General features: G+C 48.5%; 1 protein-coding gene across 2 annotated transcripts; it reads right to left on the bottom strand.

Moving 5' to 3' along the window:
* Positions 1 to 1877: 1877 nt before the first annotated feature.
* On the bottom strand, positions 1878 to 13477 carry tfap4 (transcription factor AP-4 (activating enhancer binding protein 4)). Of its 2 annotated transcripts, none has more exons than XM_048991822.1 (7): positions 12796 to 13477; positions 8483 to 8648; positions 7906 to 8004; positions 7557 to 7727; positions 6077 to 6232; positions 5702 to 5869; positions 1878 to 5255 (listed from the first exon to the last, which is right to left on the bottom strand). In XM_048991822.1, the coding sequence occupies exons 1-7, from the start codon at positions 12882 to 12884 to the stop codon at positions 5097 to 5099; spliced, it is 1008 nt and encodes a 335-aa protein (XP_048847779.1). In that variant the 5' UTR covers positions 12885 to 13477; the 3' UTR covers positions 1878 to 5096. The 2 variants fall into 2 exon arrangements, with proteins under 2 accessions (XP_048847779.1, XP_048847780.1); XM_048991823.1 differs by lacking the exon at positions 12796 to 13477 and adding an exon at positions 11494 to 11752.
* Positions 13478 to 15670: the final 2193 nt, after the last annotated feature.

Genomic DNA, 15670 nt, shown 5'->3' with positions numbered 1-15670 from the left:
ATGACACATATAGGTCAGCATCTATATAGCGTTTAAGAACTGCAACATACAAGGGGAAATGTAACAATTAGCTTAAATACTGTTCTAACACCTATGTAATGCAGGAAATGAATGTAACGCTTATTTATGTCATGTTTGACACCTGATGTCCATGTGTTATATTATGCAACAAATAGTTTGCGGTTCTGAAACCTGGTAGAAAGTCTTCACTGGCAAAGACACCCGCAGAGAAGAGTCATGAATTCCATCATTCCATTCTGAGGGTAAAAACGTCAAACCTGACCACCCCCTTTGGCGTTAAGTGAAACCAATCGGCGTATGCAAGTGACTTAAATCCTGACCCAGAAGGACACAGAGAGAGCTGATTGGAAGGCAGTCGCACTGCGCATACAGGAGGGGGGGGGGGGGGGGGGGGGGCGCTGACGTCCGTCACACGCACCCTACTGTGTCCCCCAAGGCAGCACAATCTTAGCACGACCCTTCTCTGGTGTTCCCTGTAGTCCCGTGCCAAATTTAACCCCCACTGGTGAACTATGACCTCTACAAAACAGGCTCTCTTTTTCCACTCCGGTGGGGGGCTGGGGAATCCCATGACGGCCTAGACCACTAAAAGACCCCCCCCCACCAGCCACATGAAATTCAGCAGAATTCCAGTGGACGTCAATGGGCTGTGGCGGCGCCAAAGGGGGTTCCAGGCTCAGTCTGAGGCAAAGTAGATGGACAAACTGAAAGTTTGGAGCAGCACAGCACAGGGCTCGGGGGGGGGGGGGGGCACAGCCCACCAATGGGAACCACACAGCCAAACACCCAGCCAATAGGAGTTGCACAGTCACAAACCTGGCCAATGGGAGCCACACAGGTACATACCCGGCCAATGGGAGCTGCGGCACACAGCAACACAGCCAGCCAATAGAAGCCACACAGCCACACACCCGGCCAATGGGAGCCTCACAGCCACATACCCGGCCAATGGGAGCCACACAGCCAGCCAATGAGAGTCACACAGCCACACAGCCAGCCAATGGAAGCCACGGCACACAGCAACACAGCTGGCCAATGGGAGCCACACAGCCACACACCTGGCCAACGGGAGCCACAGCACACAGTGAATGAGCAGAAGGAATATGGACAGCAGCCGATGGCAAAAACCTACAGCATACCCTCTGAAGGGGAGTGCAGTATGTGCATTTATACCTAACAGTAGCAGCGTGAATATTTGCTCTCTGCCAAACCTGTATGAAGTACATCAATAGTCGCCTGTTACAGCATGATACTTGTGGGGAGATTGTTGAATATGGAGCATTAGTTACTCTTTACAACAGGCCTCTCGGGTTCGAGTTAAAGCAAAAGCACATAAAGAGTGTTTCACACCCTGCTGCAGCCACAGGCCCGCCTACTGAGAACAGCGACGACCTTTGACCTGAAGTTGATACCCATTTACATTTTAGCAGAAGTAAATTGCCACAAGATGTAAGGCAGGATTCTGCATTTACAGACACCTGCCTCTAGTGGCAGCAGAATGAAAGGGCAGCAACAAGCATTTCACCCGTAGCTGATAAACATGAAACGAGATCTTCTGCTCTTTGCACCTTGATTACAGGCTTTCAGTCATACAGGCTTTCAGTCATACAGGCTTTCACCTGTAGTGGACAGGTGCTGTGTCATTACCACAATTAGCCCCAAGTATTGTGTTTCCACTCATCATTTTCCTCATACCACCCAGTCTGAAACTCAGCGCCATCTGATGGACACTGATCTGAATTACACTCCAAATCGAGCGCTGTGCCTTTATCAGTCTTATCTAAATAATGTATAGTAATTATTTTTAACACCATGCTGCATAGTCAAGATTAAGAAAAACACTCTGAAACAGGAGGTCTAAAAAACAAAGTACAAACTTTATTATTCTTTGTTTACAAAGGCCAAGCCTCTTTCCCCCCACCCCCAATTTTTTTAAACAAAATATTATAGCTTCTTAATGACTGAGGACTGAGTGAGTCCAACAAAGAACAACCAAACAGATTATAAAAAGGAAGGAAAAGCGGGAGATTGTGGAGACACCTACGGGGAGACAGGCCCCAGAGCGCCATGGGAGGGGAGTGTGGGGACGCCTGCAGGGATACAGTCCGCAGAGCACTGAGGGAGGGGAGTGTGGGGACGCCTGCAGGGAGACAGGCCCCAGAGCGCCGTGGGAGGGGAGTGTGGGGACGCCTGCAGGGAGACAGGCCCCAGAGCGCCGTGGGAGGGGAGTGTGGGGACGCCTGCAGGGAGACAGGCCCCAGAGCGCCGTGGGAGGGGAGTGTGGGGACGCCTGCAGGGATACAGTCCGCAGAGCACTGAGGGAGGGGAGTCTGGGGACGCCTACGGGGAGATCCACAGAACGCCATAGGAGGGGTCCAGCAAAGGAGGGAGGTTACACAGCTTTTCGGCGTGAACTAGCAACAAAGAGCACTCTGTTGCAAGAAAGCCATCGCAGCAACAGAGGCCTCCATCAGTACTACAGTAAGTGCTTGTGAGTCACATCCCCAGTCTGGGCCTCTGCATTCCACACTGCCTGATATGTATAAATGATCCTTACAGGAGGCCCACAGAAAAGTGAAAGTGAAAGTAAAAACTTCATGGCTTCAGTAGAGGGAATGATTAAGCGCAGATACTGAAAAGCCCTGAAGTGACATAAGTACACAAAACTGGATCTGTTTTTAAAATAACCGTCTGACTTCAACCCTGCCCCACCCCCAAACCCCACCTGGAAAATAAGTGTTTTTGACTCTCTATTCAGGGCAGTGGTCTCTCCACGGAGTCTCTCTAGCTTTGATGTAGGGTACAGACCTTGATTACTGTTTGTCCAATTGACCCACTGGTCCCCGCCCACATGGGGACACCTGTCAATCATTAGCCTTGCTTCAACTCCATTGGCGCATAGAGAGGGTCCTTCCTATGACTATGCAATGAAAGCGAGGGGCAGGTCAACTCAAAAACCACAATTGTTTAAAAACGAAAAAGCTGATTAGCAGCAAAGGGGACGTCAAAGGCAGCCAAAGATGACACAATGATGATAAGCTGGGGGGAGGGGGAGACAAACTATAGAGAGAGAATGTGCTGGAATGTTTAAGAAGCACCCGCATCTGCCAATGCCGTCTCCATTTTTGATAATCACCAGAACAAGCTTTTTTTTAAAAAAACAAGGAAAACAACTTCAGCTCCGTTGAAGAAAGGATAGCAGCGGCCAACTGGCCATCGTAGTCTATCCCAAAGGAATAGGCGCCCCCTGGTGCCCTGGAGGACCGGCAGCCATTAGTGCATCACAGCTGCATTAAGGCTAGCGGCTGTCCTAAATGCCACCTGTATCCCATAATCCTCCACCACCGGGGAATCCCAGTGGCGCATGGCTTAAAATGGGGAGCGCTAAGACGTAGTTCCAGGAAAAAACAAAAAAAACAAAAACACACACACACACACACACACGCGCACACACACACACACACAACGCTTGACGCGTAATCCTATATGTGGGTGCATCAGAACGCTCCACAGCCCTTAATGTGACGAGCCAGAAAGGATATAGAGGCTATGAAGCATAGGATAAACACTAGCATATTTACAGAAATATACATGTATAAAGGTTACAAAAAAACCACAAGGATCTTACTCAGCAAGGTGCGGATGCCTTGTAGCACCTAAGCGGGCTGTGACGGGACACACACACGCATTCAAACACGCACACACACACACACACACACACACAAGCGAGAGTTTCTGGCCTTCTGGCCACCATTCAAGTAACAGAACGTGAAACAATGACCAGCAGACAAAGATGAGGAGATGTGCAGCCCTTCATGGGGGCAGCAGACAGGGGAGAACTTTTACACATCATGAGACGCTCACTGTCTGGAGGCATGGAGAAGTCGTCCTGTGTGAGCGCCGCGCAGACAGCCGACCGTCTGTGTGTGTCTGTGCGTACAGCTGCATAGTTTCAATTAGGTGACCGAGTGTTGCTACCCCCCCCAGCCAAACACACTACATGGGATACACAGACACAGAAGGGGCCCCCATGAAGACTGTGAGGCAGTACACAAACACCACTCACGCACGCACACGCGCTCAAGCACGCAGCAACCTGTACCGTATCGGGGGAAAAACTCAATGGGGAATTAAATCCAGAAAGATAAAGTAAAAATAAAATCTCAAAAGTCGTCTACAGGGCGTGACCCAGCAGGACCTGCAGTATAGCTTATTGACGGCATTAGGCCAATGCAAATTCAATGGGGGGGGGTGTGTGTTTAAAAAAAAATCAAGATGGGAGATACCGCGGCCAAAAGCAGGCTGTCCTACAGAAACCTGGCTTCTTTAGGTGAATAATGAGTAATCATCTCAGACCCCTGGGGGGGGGGGGGGGGCACAGTGCTAACAATCTCATCCGTCTGTCAGCCTATCACCGATCTTGTTGCTGGATAAAAGTTTTGGCTTTGAGAGCGTTAAAAAAATGTGATTCTCTGGCTAAGGAGAGACCGTAGACCGGCAGTGGACAGACACTTTGAACACAGTAAAATAAAACACATACAAAAAAAGCCAACGAAAAACAGCATTTCCTCTGACGAAAGTGTGGAACAGATCAGAGTTTCAAAGGCTCACAGTGTCATAATCTCGCTTTAAAAAAAGCCACTTTTTAAAAAAAAAAAAAAAAAAACACAGCCTTCCTCCAGAGTGCTGAAGACAAGGAAAGACAAGGAGCTCAAACAAATGGATGGGAGGAGCAGGTAGACGGGGCCTTTCGCAGACCCTCCCCTGGGAGTCGTCTGGAGCGCTCAGGTTTGGGAGGCGTGGCTGACAGAGGTTAGATGTCAGGCCCGGTACTGTGAGGTCCATGACCAGCAGGCCCGCTTATCGGCAGGAACCAGGGAGCAGATGGCAGCGGGGAGGCCAGATGTGCTGCGCAGGCTGATTGGTCAGTAGTGAGGGTCGGGCCTGGCGCCGTAAGCTGGACCTGTCTGTCAGTCAATCCCTCAAGTGTCTGTCAGCCTATCAGAGTGCCGCATGTGTGTGTGGAGAGTCCCTCCCCCACGGTCACTGCCTCCCACCCCCGGAGCGGATAGAGATCAGGGCAGGGAGCCGTCCTCAGGACCCTCGCTGTCGGAGGCCGTGTCCGAGCCGGGGTCGTCCTGCGGGACGCGGCCAGGGGTGACGATGACCGCTCGCCGTTGCTCCTCCTCCGCCACCAAGGCCTTGTCCTGTGTTCCCTCGATGTGCTGGATGGCCTAAGAAAGTGAGAAGCGAGAAGGCAGTCAGGAAGGCAGGCCGCCACCTGGTGCTCACACATTCATATGTCAGGCTGAAGGAAAAAAACACTTTCCCTTCTTTTTTTGCCACAATCTGCCACTGGTCCACCACATTTACTTGATACTTGTTATCCAAAGCAAGTTACAGTAAAGCAGGGTCCCCCAATTCTGGTCCTGTAGAGCCAGTCTGCAACATAGCTTGCAGATTTCCATGCTCAACACACCTTATTCAGCTCACCAACTAATTGACAGATTTGGTGTGTCTGAGCAGGGAAATCCGTATCGCAAACCAGAATTCCAGAACTGGAATCGGGGAACCCTGCAATAGAGGGACGGACCACGATTTATTTGCGCTCATTGGGATTTGAACCAACATGGTGCCCCTCTTGGTGAGCTATCTGCTAGCCTTTCAACATTTGTCACACCTGCACAATGGTGTCCAGGTTCTGCCGTGATGTGGATGCTGTGTTGATGACAGAGGTCGGGCCCATTGTAACCACGGTTACATGATGGGGCAGCGGAGGCAACGTGGGAGCGGGGACAATAACAGTGGCGTGGTGAGTGGGGGCCGGGGGAGTCGGAGGGGACAGCACCTGCAGGAAGCAGAGGGGGGAGGGAGACATGTTGACGCACACCCAAGTAAGCTTCTATGTAATGACACACCTATAAGGTCACATAAAAGGATCCACAACCCAAACAGCTGTCAGCAACCAACAAATCTGATGCCCTCTAGTGGGTCAGGTTGTCATTGCAGGCACTCAGAATGTGACCAGTGCTGTGCTTGTCGATGTGTGTCTAACCTGCGGGCTGTGAGGGGGCAGCTCCCTCTCTAGCTGCTCGTGCTGCTGCTGCAGCCGAAGAAGCGTCTGCGTCTGTGTCTGCATGTGCTGGTCCTGCACCTGCTGGGCGATCACCTTCAGCTTCTCGGGGTACAGGTGAGCATCGAGGGAGCGGATCTGGAGGGATGGTGAAACATTAGCCTTAGCTATACAGGTTAGCGTTAAAGTTTGCGTAAGCTATACAGGTTAGCGTTAAAGTTTGCGTTGGCTATACAGGTTAGCGTTAAAGTTTGCGTTGGCTATACAGGTTAGCGTTAAAGTTTGCGTTGGCTATACAGGTTAGCGTTAAAGTTTGCGTTGGCTATACAGGTTAGCGTTAAAGTTTGCGTAAGCTATACAGGTTAGCGTTAAAGTTTGCGTTAGCTATACAGGTTAGCGTTAAAGTTTGCGTTAGCTATACAGGTTAGCGTTAAAGTTTGCGTTGGCTATACAGGTTAGCGTTAAAGTTTGCGTTGGCTATACAGGTTAGCGTTAAAGTTTGCGTTGGCTATACAGGTTAGCGTTAAAGTTTGCGTTGGCTATACAGGTTAGCGTTAAAGTTTGCGTTGGCTATACAGGTTAGCGTTAAAGTTTGCGTTGGCTATACAGGTTAGCGTTAAAGTTTGCGTTGGCTATACAGGTTAGCATTAAAGTTTGCGTTGGCTATACAGGTTAGCGTTAAAGTTTGCGTTGGCTATACAGGTTAGCGTTAAAGTTTGCGTTGGCTATACAGGTTAGCGTTAAAGTTTGCGTTGGCTATACAGGTTAGCGTTAAAGTTTGCGTTGGCTATACAGGTTAGCATTAAAGTTTGCGTTAGCTATACAGGTTAGCATTAAAGTTTGCGTTAGCTATACAGGTTAGCATTAAAGTTTGCGTTAGCTATACAGGTTAGCATTAAAGTTTGCGTTGGCTATACAGGTTAGCGTTAAAGTTTGCGTTGGCTATACAGGTTAGCGTTAAAGTTTGCGTTGGCTATACAGGTTAGCATTAAAGTTTGCGTTAGCTATACAGGTTAGCATTAAAGTTTGCGTTGGCTATACAGGTTAGCATTAAAGTTTGCGTTGGCTATACAGGTTAGCGTTAAAGTTTGCGTTGGCTATACAGGTTAGCGTTAAAGTTTGCGTTGGCTATACAGGTTAGCGTTAAAGTTTGCGTTGGCTATACAGGTTAGCATTAAAGTTTGCGTTGGCTATACAGGTTAGCATTAAAGTTTGCGTTGGCTATACAGGTTAGCGTTAAAGTTTGCGTTGGCTATACAGGTTAGCGTTAAAGTTTGCGTTGGCTATACAGGTTAGCGTTAAAGTTTGCGTTGGCTATACAGGTTAGCGTTAAAGTTTGCGTTGGCTATACAGGTTAGCGTTAAAGTTTGCGTTGGCTATACAGGTTAGCATTAAAGTTTGCGTTAGCTATACAGGTTAGCATTAAAGTTAGGCTTCGCTTCCGGGGCCCTGGCTCCCTCACCTGTTCCTCCAGCATCATACGCACTGAACGCTCCTTGTCCAGCTGCTGCCGGAGCTCGATCATCTCCCTGCGCAGGTCCTCCGCCTTCTCTTCCTCCAGGATGTCAGGAGAGCCGATGCCCTCGTCCTTTTCTTCAGCACGCCTCCTCTTGGGGGACGAACCGCTAAATTCCTGCCCAAAAAAAAAATAAATAAGGGAAAGAGGAAACAAATAATGCGGCAGACCTGCAGATGGCAGTACTGAGGAATGTGCAGAATAGCAGAACACGGCCCAGTGAGTGAGACTGACATGTCCTGTGTTCCCGGCGGAGAAGCTCCAGTCCAGGCAGAGGCCTTGAACCCAGACGTACCTGGATGAAGCGCTTCAGCTGAGTGTTCTGCTGCAGGAGCCGCGTCTTCTCCTGCTCCAGAGAAAAGATGTACTCCGCAGTCTGCTGGAGGATGGCTGCCTGCGAGCGTGTCGTAGGGGAGAGATGGGATCACTGCCAGCTTACTGACCCAGAACAAGTAATGATACAGTCAGGTTTCCAGTGTCAATGGCAAAGCAAATACATCTGTGTTTTGATCCTGTGCTGGTTAAAAAAAAAAACAATACATCAAAATGTGTGCATCAAATTTGTGATTTTGTATTCTTTATAAAGTTGTGTGTTGTATAACCACTGTGTCACAGAAAAAGATCAGCTGTATAAATCACTGGAAGTCCAAGACTGCCATGACAAACTCGTTTGCGATAAGTATATGTAAACGTGTGACCAAAACATACGAACAAAACAAAAAAAATGTTTATTATGCCAGTGATATTCCACCGCTGCCTCGTGCCCATTGCTTCCGGGATAGGCTCCGGACCCCCCGCGACCCAGTAGGATAAGCGGTTTGGAAAATGGATGGATGGATGGATGGATGATATTCCACCATCTGGGTCCTTACCTTGCTGAGCTTCTCCCCGTCACTGTGCGGGATCAGAGTCTTTAGCGACTGGAAGCCAGCGTTGATGCTCTGCATGCGGCGCCGCTCGTTGCTGTTGGCGATCTCGCGGCGAATCCGCCGCTCCTGGTCACGCGCCGTCTCCGGGGTGAGCGGGATGTTCGCCAGACTGGGGAACAAAAGGATGCACCAATCAGATCAGGCCAAAGAGATCCAGATGGTGGGATGTGTCAGTGACATCCAATAGGAGCAGCACAGGATGCATGGTCCGGTACATCACAGGAACCGGGCACCAAAACCCAGGGGAGAATTTAACATCCATCACTCCTGTAAGTGTGGGGAAATTTCAGGCTCAGAAAGTCCAGGCCAAGATTTTGTTTCAACCCACCAGCTGAGTCCTCTGTGACTGTGACTCTTCATACTCAACTAGTGGGTTGAAACAAAATCTTGGTCTGGAGTTTTACTTTCTGGACCTGAACTTTCCAGCTCTGGTAATAATTTCAATTGCAGCCCTTAGTTGCCCTGGCCACCAGAAAACAGCCCTATTTACAGAGACCCCCCACATACACAAATTCTCAATATACCTGCTGTTTCCAGTATTTCATAATATTTAGCAATACAGCTAATATTGGAGGCTGTGGAGCCGTGCATAAGGACTCGGTGGCAGTAATCCAGAGCCCAGGCGGGCAAACTGAAGAACATGGGGTCGTGCGCGGAGTTCACTGCAGGTCGCGAGTTTGCTGTATCAACAGAAACAGTCGGAAGCCTAAAAGAATCGGATGACATTCCTGGCGAAGCGGCCGGGCCAGATTCCTGCTGTCCCGCGCCTCCCGCCGACACCGAGCCGCGCAGTCGAGGCCTCGCAGTCTACTGGGCGACACCGTGTCAAGCGATTCTCACATCGAGTCTCCTTCTCCTGAGTAAAAGCCAAGGATGCGGCTGCCGCCGTCTGGATGGGAAGGCGGCGCTCAGGCCAACAATCATTCCAGGAGATTCCAATCTAAAAACGTCTGTGTTACGTGCTGCTAATATTTCAGATTAAAATGGATGCGAGAAGTGGGTGCATGCCCTCTGCTGGGCGGCGGGGGCAACTTTACGGCGGAAACGACAGCTGAGCCCATACTGCTGATTGTGCGGGATGGGTTTGCGTACAAACCCAGGGTAGCCGGTTCTCAACGGGAGTTTTACAGAACGCCACTATCTGTGCGGGCAAATGGACAAATACTGACTTTGTGACTTAGTACCGTCGACATGTAACTGTTTGGGCTCACAGTGTGATGGGGAAGAAGAAGAGAACAGGCAGGACTGAAGCAGACTGGGTGTCTGGGTACAGCTGGACCTGGGCTTGTTCCTGGACCAAATGAGCAGACAGTCAGGCTTCAATTACAGTGGTAACCATATTCCATCTGATACCCGATGCTGGGGAAACTAAATTATTTGTGAATGATTGTTACATTAATAACAAAACCGAAGGAGAATGAAATTAATGCCAGCCCAGGCTACGAGGCCCTGGATGCTGGACCTGCATGGTGAAAGCGTGGTAAAGAAATGAGTAAAAGAGGTCAGCCGCTGCCCAGGACATCAGGCCATAGTGCTTTGGCACGCCCCCATCGGGGGGGGGGGGGGGGGGAGAGGATGGGGCAGGAGGAGTAAGATAGGAACTTTAAAAAAGGTGAAGAACTAATTTCCATTACCTGAGGAAAGCAATGAATCCCAAATCACATGAAATAGGAAAGGTCAGTTATATTGACTTTCAGGGTTTCCCAAACCGATGCCTTTACTGCTGATAATATGCACAGGCGTGTTCAAATTGCTGGAACTTTTGCTTTGCGTTTTGGTGATATCAGCTAATATTCCGTTAACGCATCCCCAACATTAACGCGCCTCCCACTGCTCGTCCAGTACAGACTACCGTCCATCGGAGGCCACACTCAAGCACGGGACGAAGCTGAATATCGAGAGGAAACTCGCACATCGGGGGAAAGAGACCCTGAAGTCTGTAGTACCGCAGCTGACGAATACGACTCGCCCAGTGAGCTCAGGCGGGGCACACAGACACATGCTGGTGTCGCCTTTACGAAAAGTCTCTCGTGTTGGACCTTAGTGCCTCCAAAAGTTCAGAGTCAACTGAGAGAACGTCGCAAAAACCAGCAACACAGGATCGCTGCCAGAGGACACAACAGGGAGAAACTGCAGCCGTACTCCTTAGCTAAACATCGCATTCGACTCTTAAGTTGTGTTGGTGATGCATGACTGACTATGAACCCTAAAAGCGGCTGACTAGCTGGATTCAAACCAGAAACCTTCTGGAGCAGGGGTTAAGGGCCTTGCTCAAGGACCCGCAGACGTGCTGAGGCTGGGTTTGAACCAGCAACCTTTTGATTACAGGCACACAGGCTTAGCCCACTGAGCCACACGCTGCCCCCCTCAAATGTTTACTTTTTAAATTGCATTGGGAATGGGACTGCTTGGGATTCAAACCCAGGACCACTGACAAGGATCATACCCCTGCACCAATGAGCCTGACGTGATTTGAACACGAAACCTTCTGATCTGGAGTCAGACGCGCTACCGTTGTGCCACAAGGACTAGCCTGGCGCAGGTACGATGACCACATGCAATCTCTTCTGCTCCCTTCAGAGCACTGACAGGCCAGTCACACTGGTCTGCATTAATAACTAACAAAACAGATTTGGCTGGAAATCAGCAGCGGACCAGTTCGGCTAGCAGGCAAACAGCAAGCAAGGCAAACCATTCCATTGTCTTTCAATCATAATTTTAACATTAACTCTACCGGAATTCAGGGATAAATGCAAGAAGAAAGTCTGGATTGCCTTTAAAGACCCACAAACATGGAAAGGATAAGATCTGAGAGTTCAGAATTCACACCATCTCATCCTGCATCCTTTCAAATAAACATTATTTCACCAACATTATTTCTAGTCACCAGTATGTTAGTCTGTTTCGGTTTGGATACCAAAGCAAAGTACAAACTTTAAATGAGCACTTTATACCTGTCACTGCAGAAAGTATTCACGCTTCAAGAAATCCAACGAAAGCTACAACCCCAAACTGTTGCCAGAGTATTAAGTTATTTTTCCGCCGTTAAAGAGCACGCACGTACATCCACATGATCGGCAGGGACTATACACGCTCCTCCTGCACAGTGACCGAGCTGTTCAAGCATTTTCTGCCCGATAGTGAAAGCGAAGCACAGCCCAGCAGCGCAGCCTGGTCGGTCCGTTGAAAGAACCACATTTCCCAGAATGCTCGCTGCCTGTGGGCCTCCCACCCCGCCCTCCCCTCCGCCTCCCTGTCTAGCAAGGGTTGCGGACGCTTAGACAGGCCTGGTCATTTATACACACCCCCTTTTCTGAAAAAGACAACTTAATATATCTCCATTCGTCGGCAAAGAGCATTTTTTACTGCCAATCCTCATTTCAGAATGTGGTCGTTTACTCGACAGCTTCTTAGAGACGATCTAGTGAAATGCCCCAGCCGAGCGCTCCGCCATTAAAACAATGCGACTTCGCTTCCTCTACGCCTGTCCATGCGGCAGCATGGCAGAGCTACGGACATAATAGACGCAGCGCAATTCGGCGTGCAAAGTGCTGAAACGTGACCTTCGACGTCCATGTTAGCCTGGGTTTTAAAAGAGGTTCGGTTTCGATCAGATTTCCCCCTTAGCACGCATTTGATTCGAGGGGGAAACGCGACCGTGGCATAAGGAGGAAGACGACGCCAGATCGTTTACTACTTCAGCACACGCCACAAGCATGGCCGCACTGCCCACAATAACTTCACCCCGCTCACAGCGCGTAACTAACGTAGCAGACCACACAGGCTACATGTCGCTCTGCTGCAACACCCCATCATTTCAAAGGAAGAATGTGATCTAATCACTAACGGAAAATTATTTTAAAACAATCTATAATTGTTTATATAAAGAAAAACAACAGCCGCCTCCGACTAGTCTTCTAACAGAACAGCAGCGTGGAGTGCCTTAAACCACGTGGTTTATGTTTGCTGGACACAAAATGTATCGATTTCACAAAAAAATTGACTAAGTAACAATAACATGATACACCCCCGTATTTGCTACATAGGGCCCATTGTATTATTTGTACAAATAAATCAATCTTAATCAAGGCAATAACTGTCCCGCTCTTGGGGTATCGTTCGTGTACACAATAACATACAAATGAAATCAAGCATGTTGTCTCACCGCTTTCGCGTTGCAGACACCAAACGTTTAACAGTTCATTAAAGAAAAAACACCCATTTGTGAAATATGCAATTAGTCGGCGCATACACACCTACAGAGACCCCCGATCACCTCTTTTTCTGATTTTCTGAAATGTTGCAATGAGGGCACCTTCGGAGCTGGCACCATGAAATACTCCATGCTTTTTTCTCCAGTTTTGTGTCCTCGATTCCTCCTTTCTAATTTTTTTTATATTTATTTAGTTGCGTTTCAGTCGCGTGGAAACGCCCGCGTATAGACAGTGAATGTTTTCACTTATAAAAAATATTATAATTTTGCTTGTCTCTGCATATGTATGAAGTCCACGGAGTTGTAATGTTACTCTACTCCCAGCTGATGGGGTTTCCTCGGTGTGTGTGTGTGGCGCTCTCTGTCTCCCTCCCTCCCGCTCGATCTCTCTCTCCTCTCTCTCCCTTTCCGCATGTACGCGTATGTGTGTATTTGCAGCTGATCGGATGTCTTTCAAGGCGGGAAACAGCTGGTCGGTATCACGCAGCTCACTATGAAAAAGCCTCCTTCCGCAGAATGAGGAATTGCATGTAAACAAAGGGCTGCTTAAATCCAACCTTCTATTACAAGATTTACAGACCATAGCGAGCAGTAATAAAATTGAAACTGCAACGTAACAGAAGTCATTACAGCAACGCAATACACAGCCTTGCGTTAATCTCAATCATATGTTACTAAATAGCTATGAATGCTAGTTGTTCAGGAAGGCAGCACGCTTGTTTTCTATATACTGTCGACTGTTTCATTTCCTTTTTTTACACCAGTGAGCAGAAATGTGAATGGTAGCGTGGTGCAAGCCCGTGCAAGGGCGCGAGCTCTGATCTACAGTCGCCACTATAAAGTGAAGCAGCGGGATCAGCTGACGAGTTGGCAGGGGTTTCAAAAACAGCAACGCATCGGGGAGGTGGCGAGGGGGGAGGGGGACACGGAGAGAGGCTGACATTGAAACAGCTGAACTTGTGCACCATTTTGGGAATATGGAAGTAGGAGGAGAAAAAGACCGAGTTACCTAATCGCCACTGATGCCTTGCTGGAACGAACGGAGCGCGTACTAGATAAACAGAAACAAAATGGTAGCAGTGAACATGCACCCGGAAAGCGAAAGCAATGTGCGCAATACGATCGTAATCTGCGAACATAAAAACAACGAAATCGAACATTCCTTGACCGTGTTTTCAGAACTATAACAGCACACTGCCTATTTCCTTACATTTCTAAGAAACGAAATAGCAGGAAATTTCTCATAATTTAATAACATTGCAGATGTTATGTGTGCCATACTTTCTGCATGTGGAATTGTTCGTCTGTAAAAACAGCCCACAAATCTCGGACACATCCAAATATAAATTTATAGTAAATCCCAGTTTTATTACGTCTGTGGTATTTTAGAATATATTCGTGTCAAACGATAAAGTTTCCCGTCATCTGAAGACACGGGATGTGAGCGTTTGGGGAGTTCCAAAACCGGTATCGGAGGGGGGTTGGAGGCTGCTCTCGACGTGCTGCTACGAAGATAGCATGGAGGCTTCTTATGGGCGATGCCCAATCTTCCCTCCTTCGTAATACTTACAATACTTTGATAAAACTTCTACCGGTAAAAGTAAAAGAGTGCGTTACTCACAGCAATATAACGAAATCAATTTACATGCATTAAGTACATCCACCTAAAATAGCGTTAGATAATGACTGAGTGACCTGCTCAGTCCCAGCACCTCAAATCAATAAACGCGGCCGTCTGCAGCCGCCACTCGCAGAGGAGCAATGACACCAGAGGGGGCGCTATGATCATCTGAGCTTCACGCTCACGCTCTCTGTCCCCTGAAATCTTAACTTCGTCACGGCTCCTCTCGCCGTCTTCAGGTTGATCTTTGCTTCGTTGAAACGGCCATTCCCCAAACAACGGCCTCGGCTTTTGGGCGCGTATATCTGGGTTCACCGAACACTTATGAACCCCGCTATGACTTTGACGTAACTCTCGCGGGGAGCTTGTCCTTCTGGTGTGTAAAACACGTGGGTTCGTCTATTTCGCATTGGATTATTTGTTTGTGTAGAACGCATGTTTGCTTCTTTTCACAACTCCCATTATGTTATTTGCTGTTCTGCTCTGAGGGCCTCATCATCTCCAACCCACATATTGGCCTCTGCGTGTGTGTCTGGTACTTGACCGTTCTCAATCTCTGGCTCAGCGACATAATGCACTTTCTTGCATTTGGCCTTTTCCGCTGCTGGCTTCTCCCAAGATAAAGTACTGTCACTCCCACCCCTGCCATTCTGGCCACCGGACACCAGCACGGTGTTTCCGAGACATTCACCAGCTGAGGGTCTCCTTGCAGCAGAGAGCGCTGGGGAGTTCAGAGACCCCGTGTAAGACACCTGCAGTGCTTTACAGCATCATGATGTGGGCGCGATGGACAGAAAGGGTGTTACTGACTGTGTTATTGTTCTGACATCTCCCTCTGTATAAGAAATCCATGAAATATTTTGTGCACAAACCATTCTTCCCCGTCAACTTTTACTGCAATATGTCAGGGTCTGATTCATTAAACTATTCACCTCAGCTATCGTCGTTGTGCAAAATGAGTTCGATCTCTCCGCATTGTAGCAGTGTTTACAGTAACAGACTAGCGGTAACTTTCTGACACAAATCTGTGCCCTAAACCATCATTGACGATTGTATTGTAACTATTGATGCATTCATGATTAATGTGTGCAATGAAAGCAAAACAAAGATAAAAATCACCTTCCCCTCATAAACCTCAATCCATACTAATACGGCGTGAGACTAGTGTTGTCGCTATTATGCCATCTGGTGGCCAAACGGCGTTGCTACGCGCATTCATGAGCGTTAATGTTTTTCATTTCGCTGGACAATTTAAATGCCACAAAATATAAAGCCAAAGGGTGTAGATGTGTGATTT

The sequence above is a fragment of the Brienomyrus brachyistius genome, chromosome 22, assembly GCF_023856365.1.
Source record: "Brienomyrus brachyistius isolate T26 chromosome 22, BBRACH_0.4, whole genome shotgun sequence".
NCBI classification, from domain to species: Eukaryota; Metazoa; Chordata; class Actinopteri; order Osteoglossiformes; family Mormyridae; genus Brienomyrus; species Brienomyrus brachyistius.
Note: the sequence above shows the minus strand (reverse complement) of the source record. Positions and strands in the feature narration are given on the sequence as shown.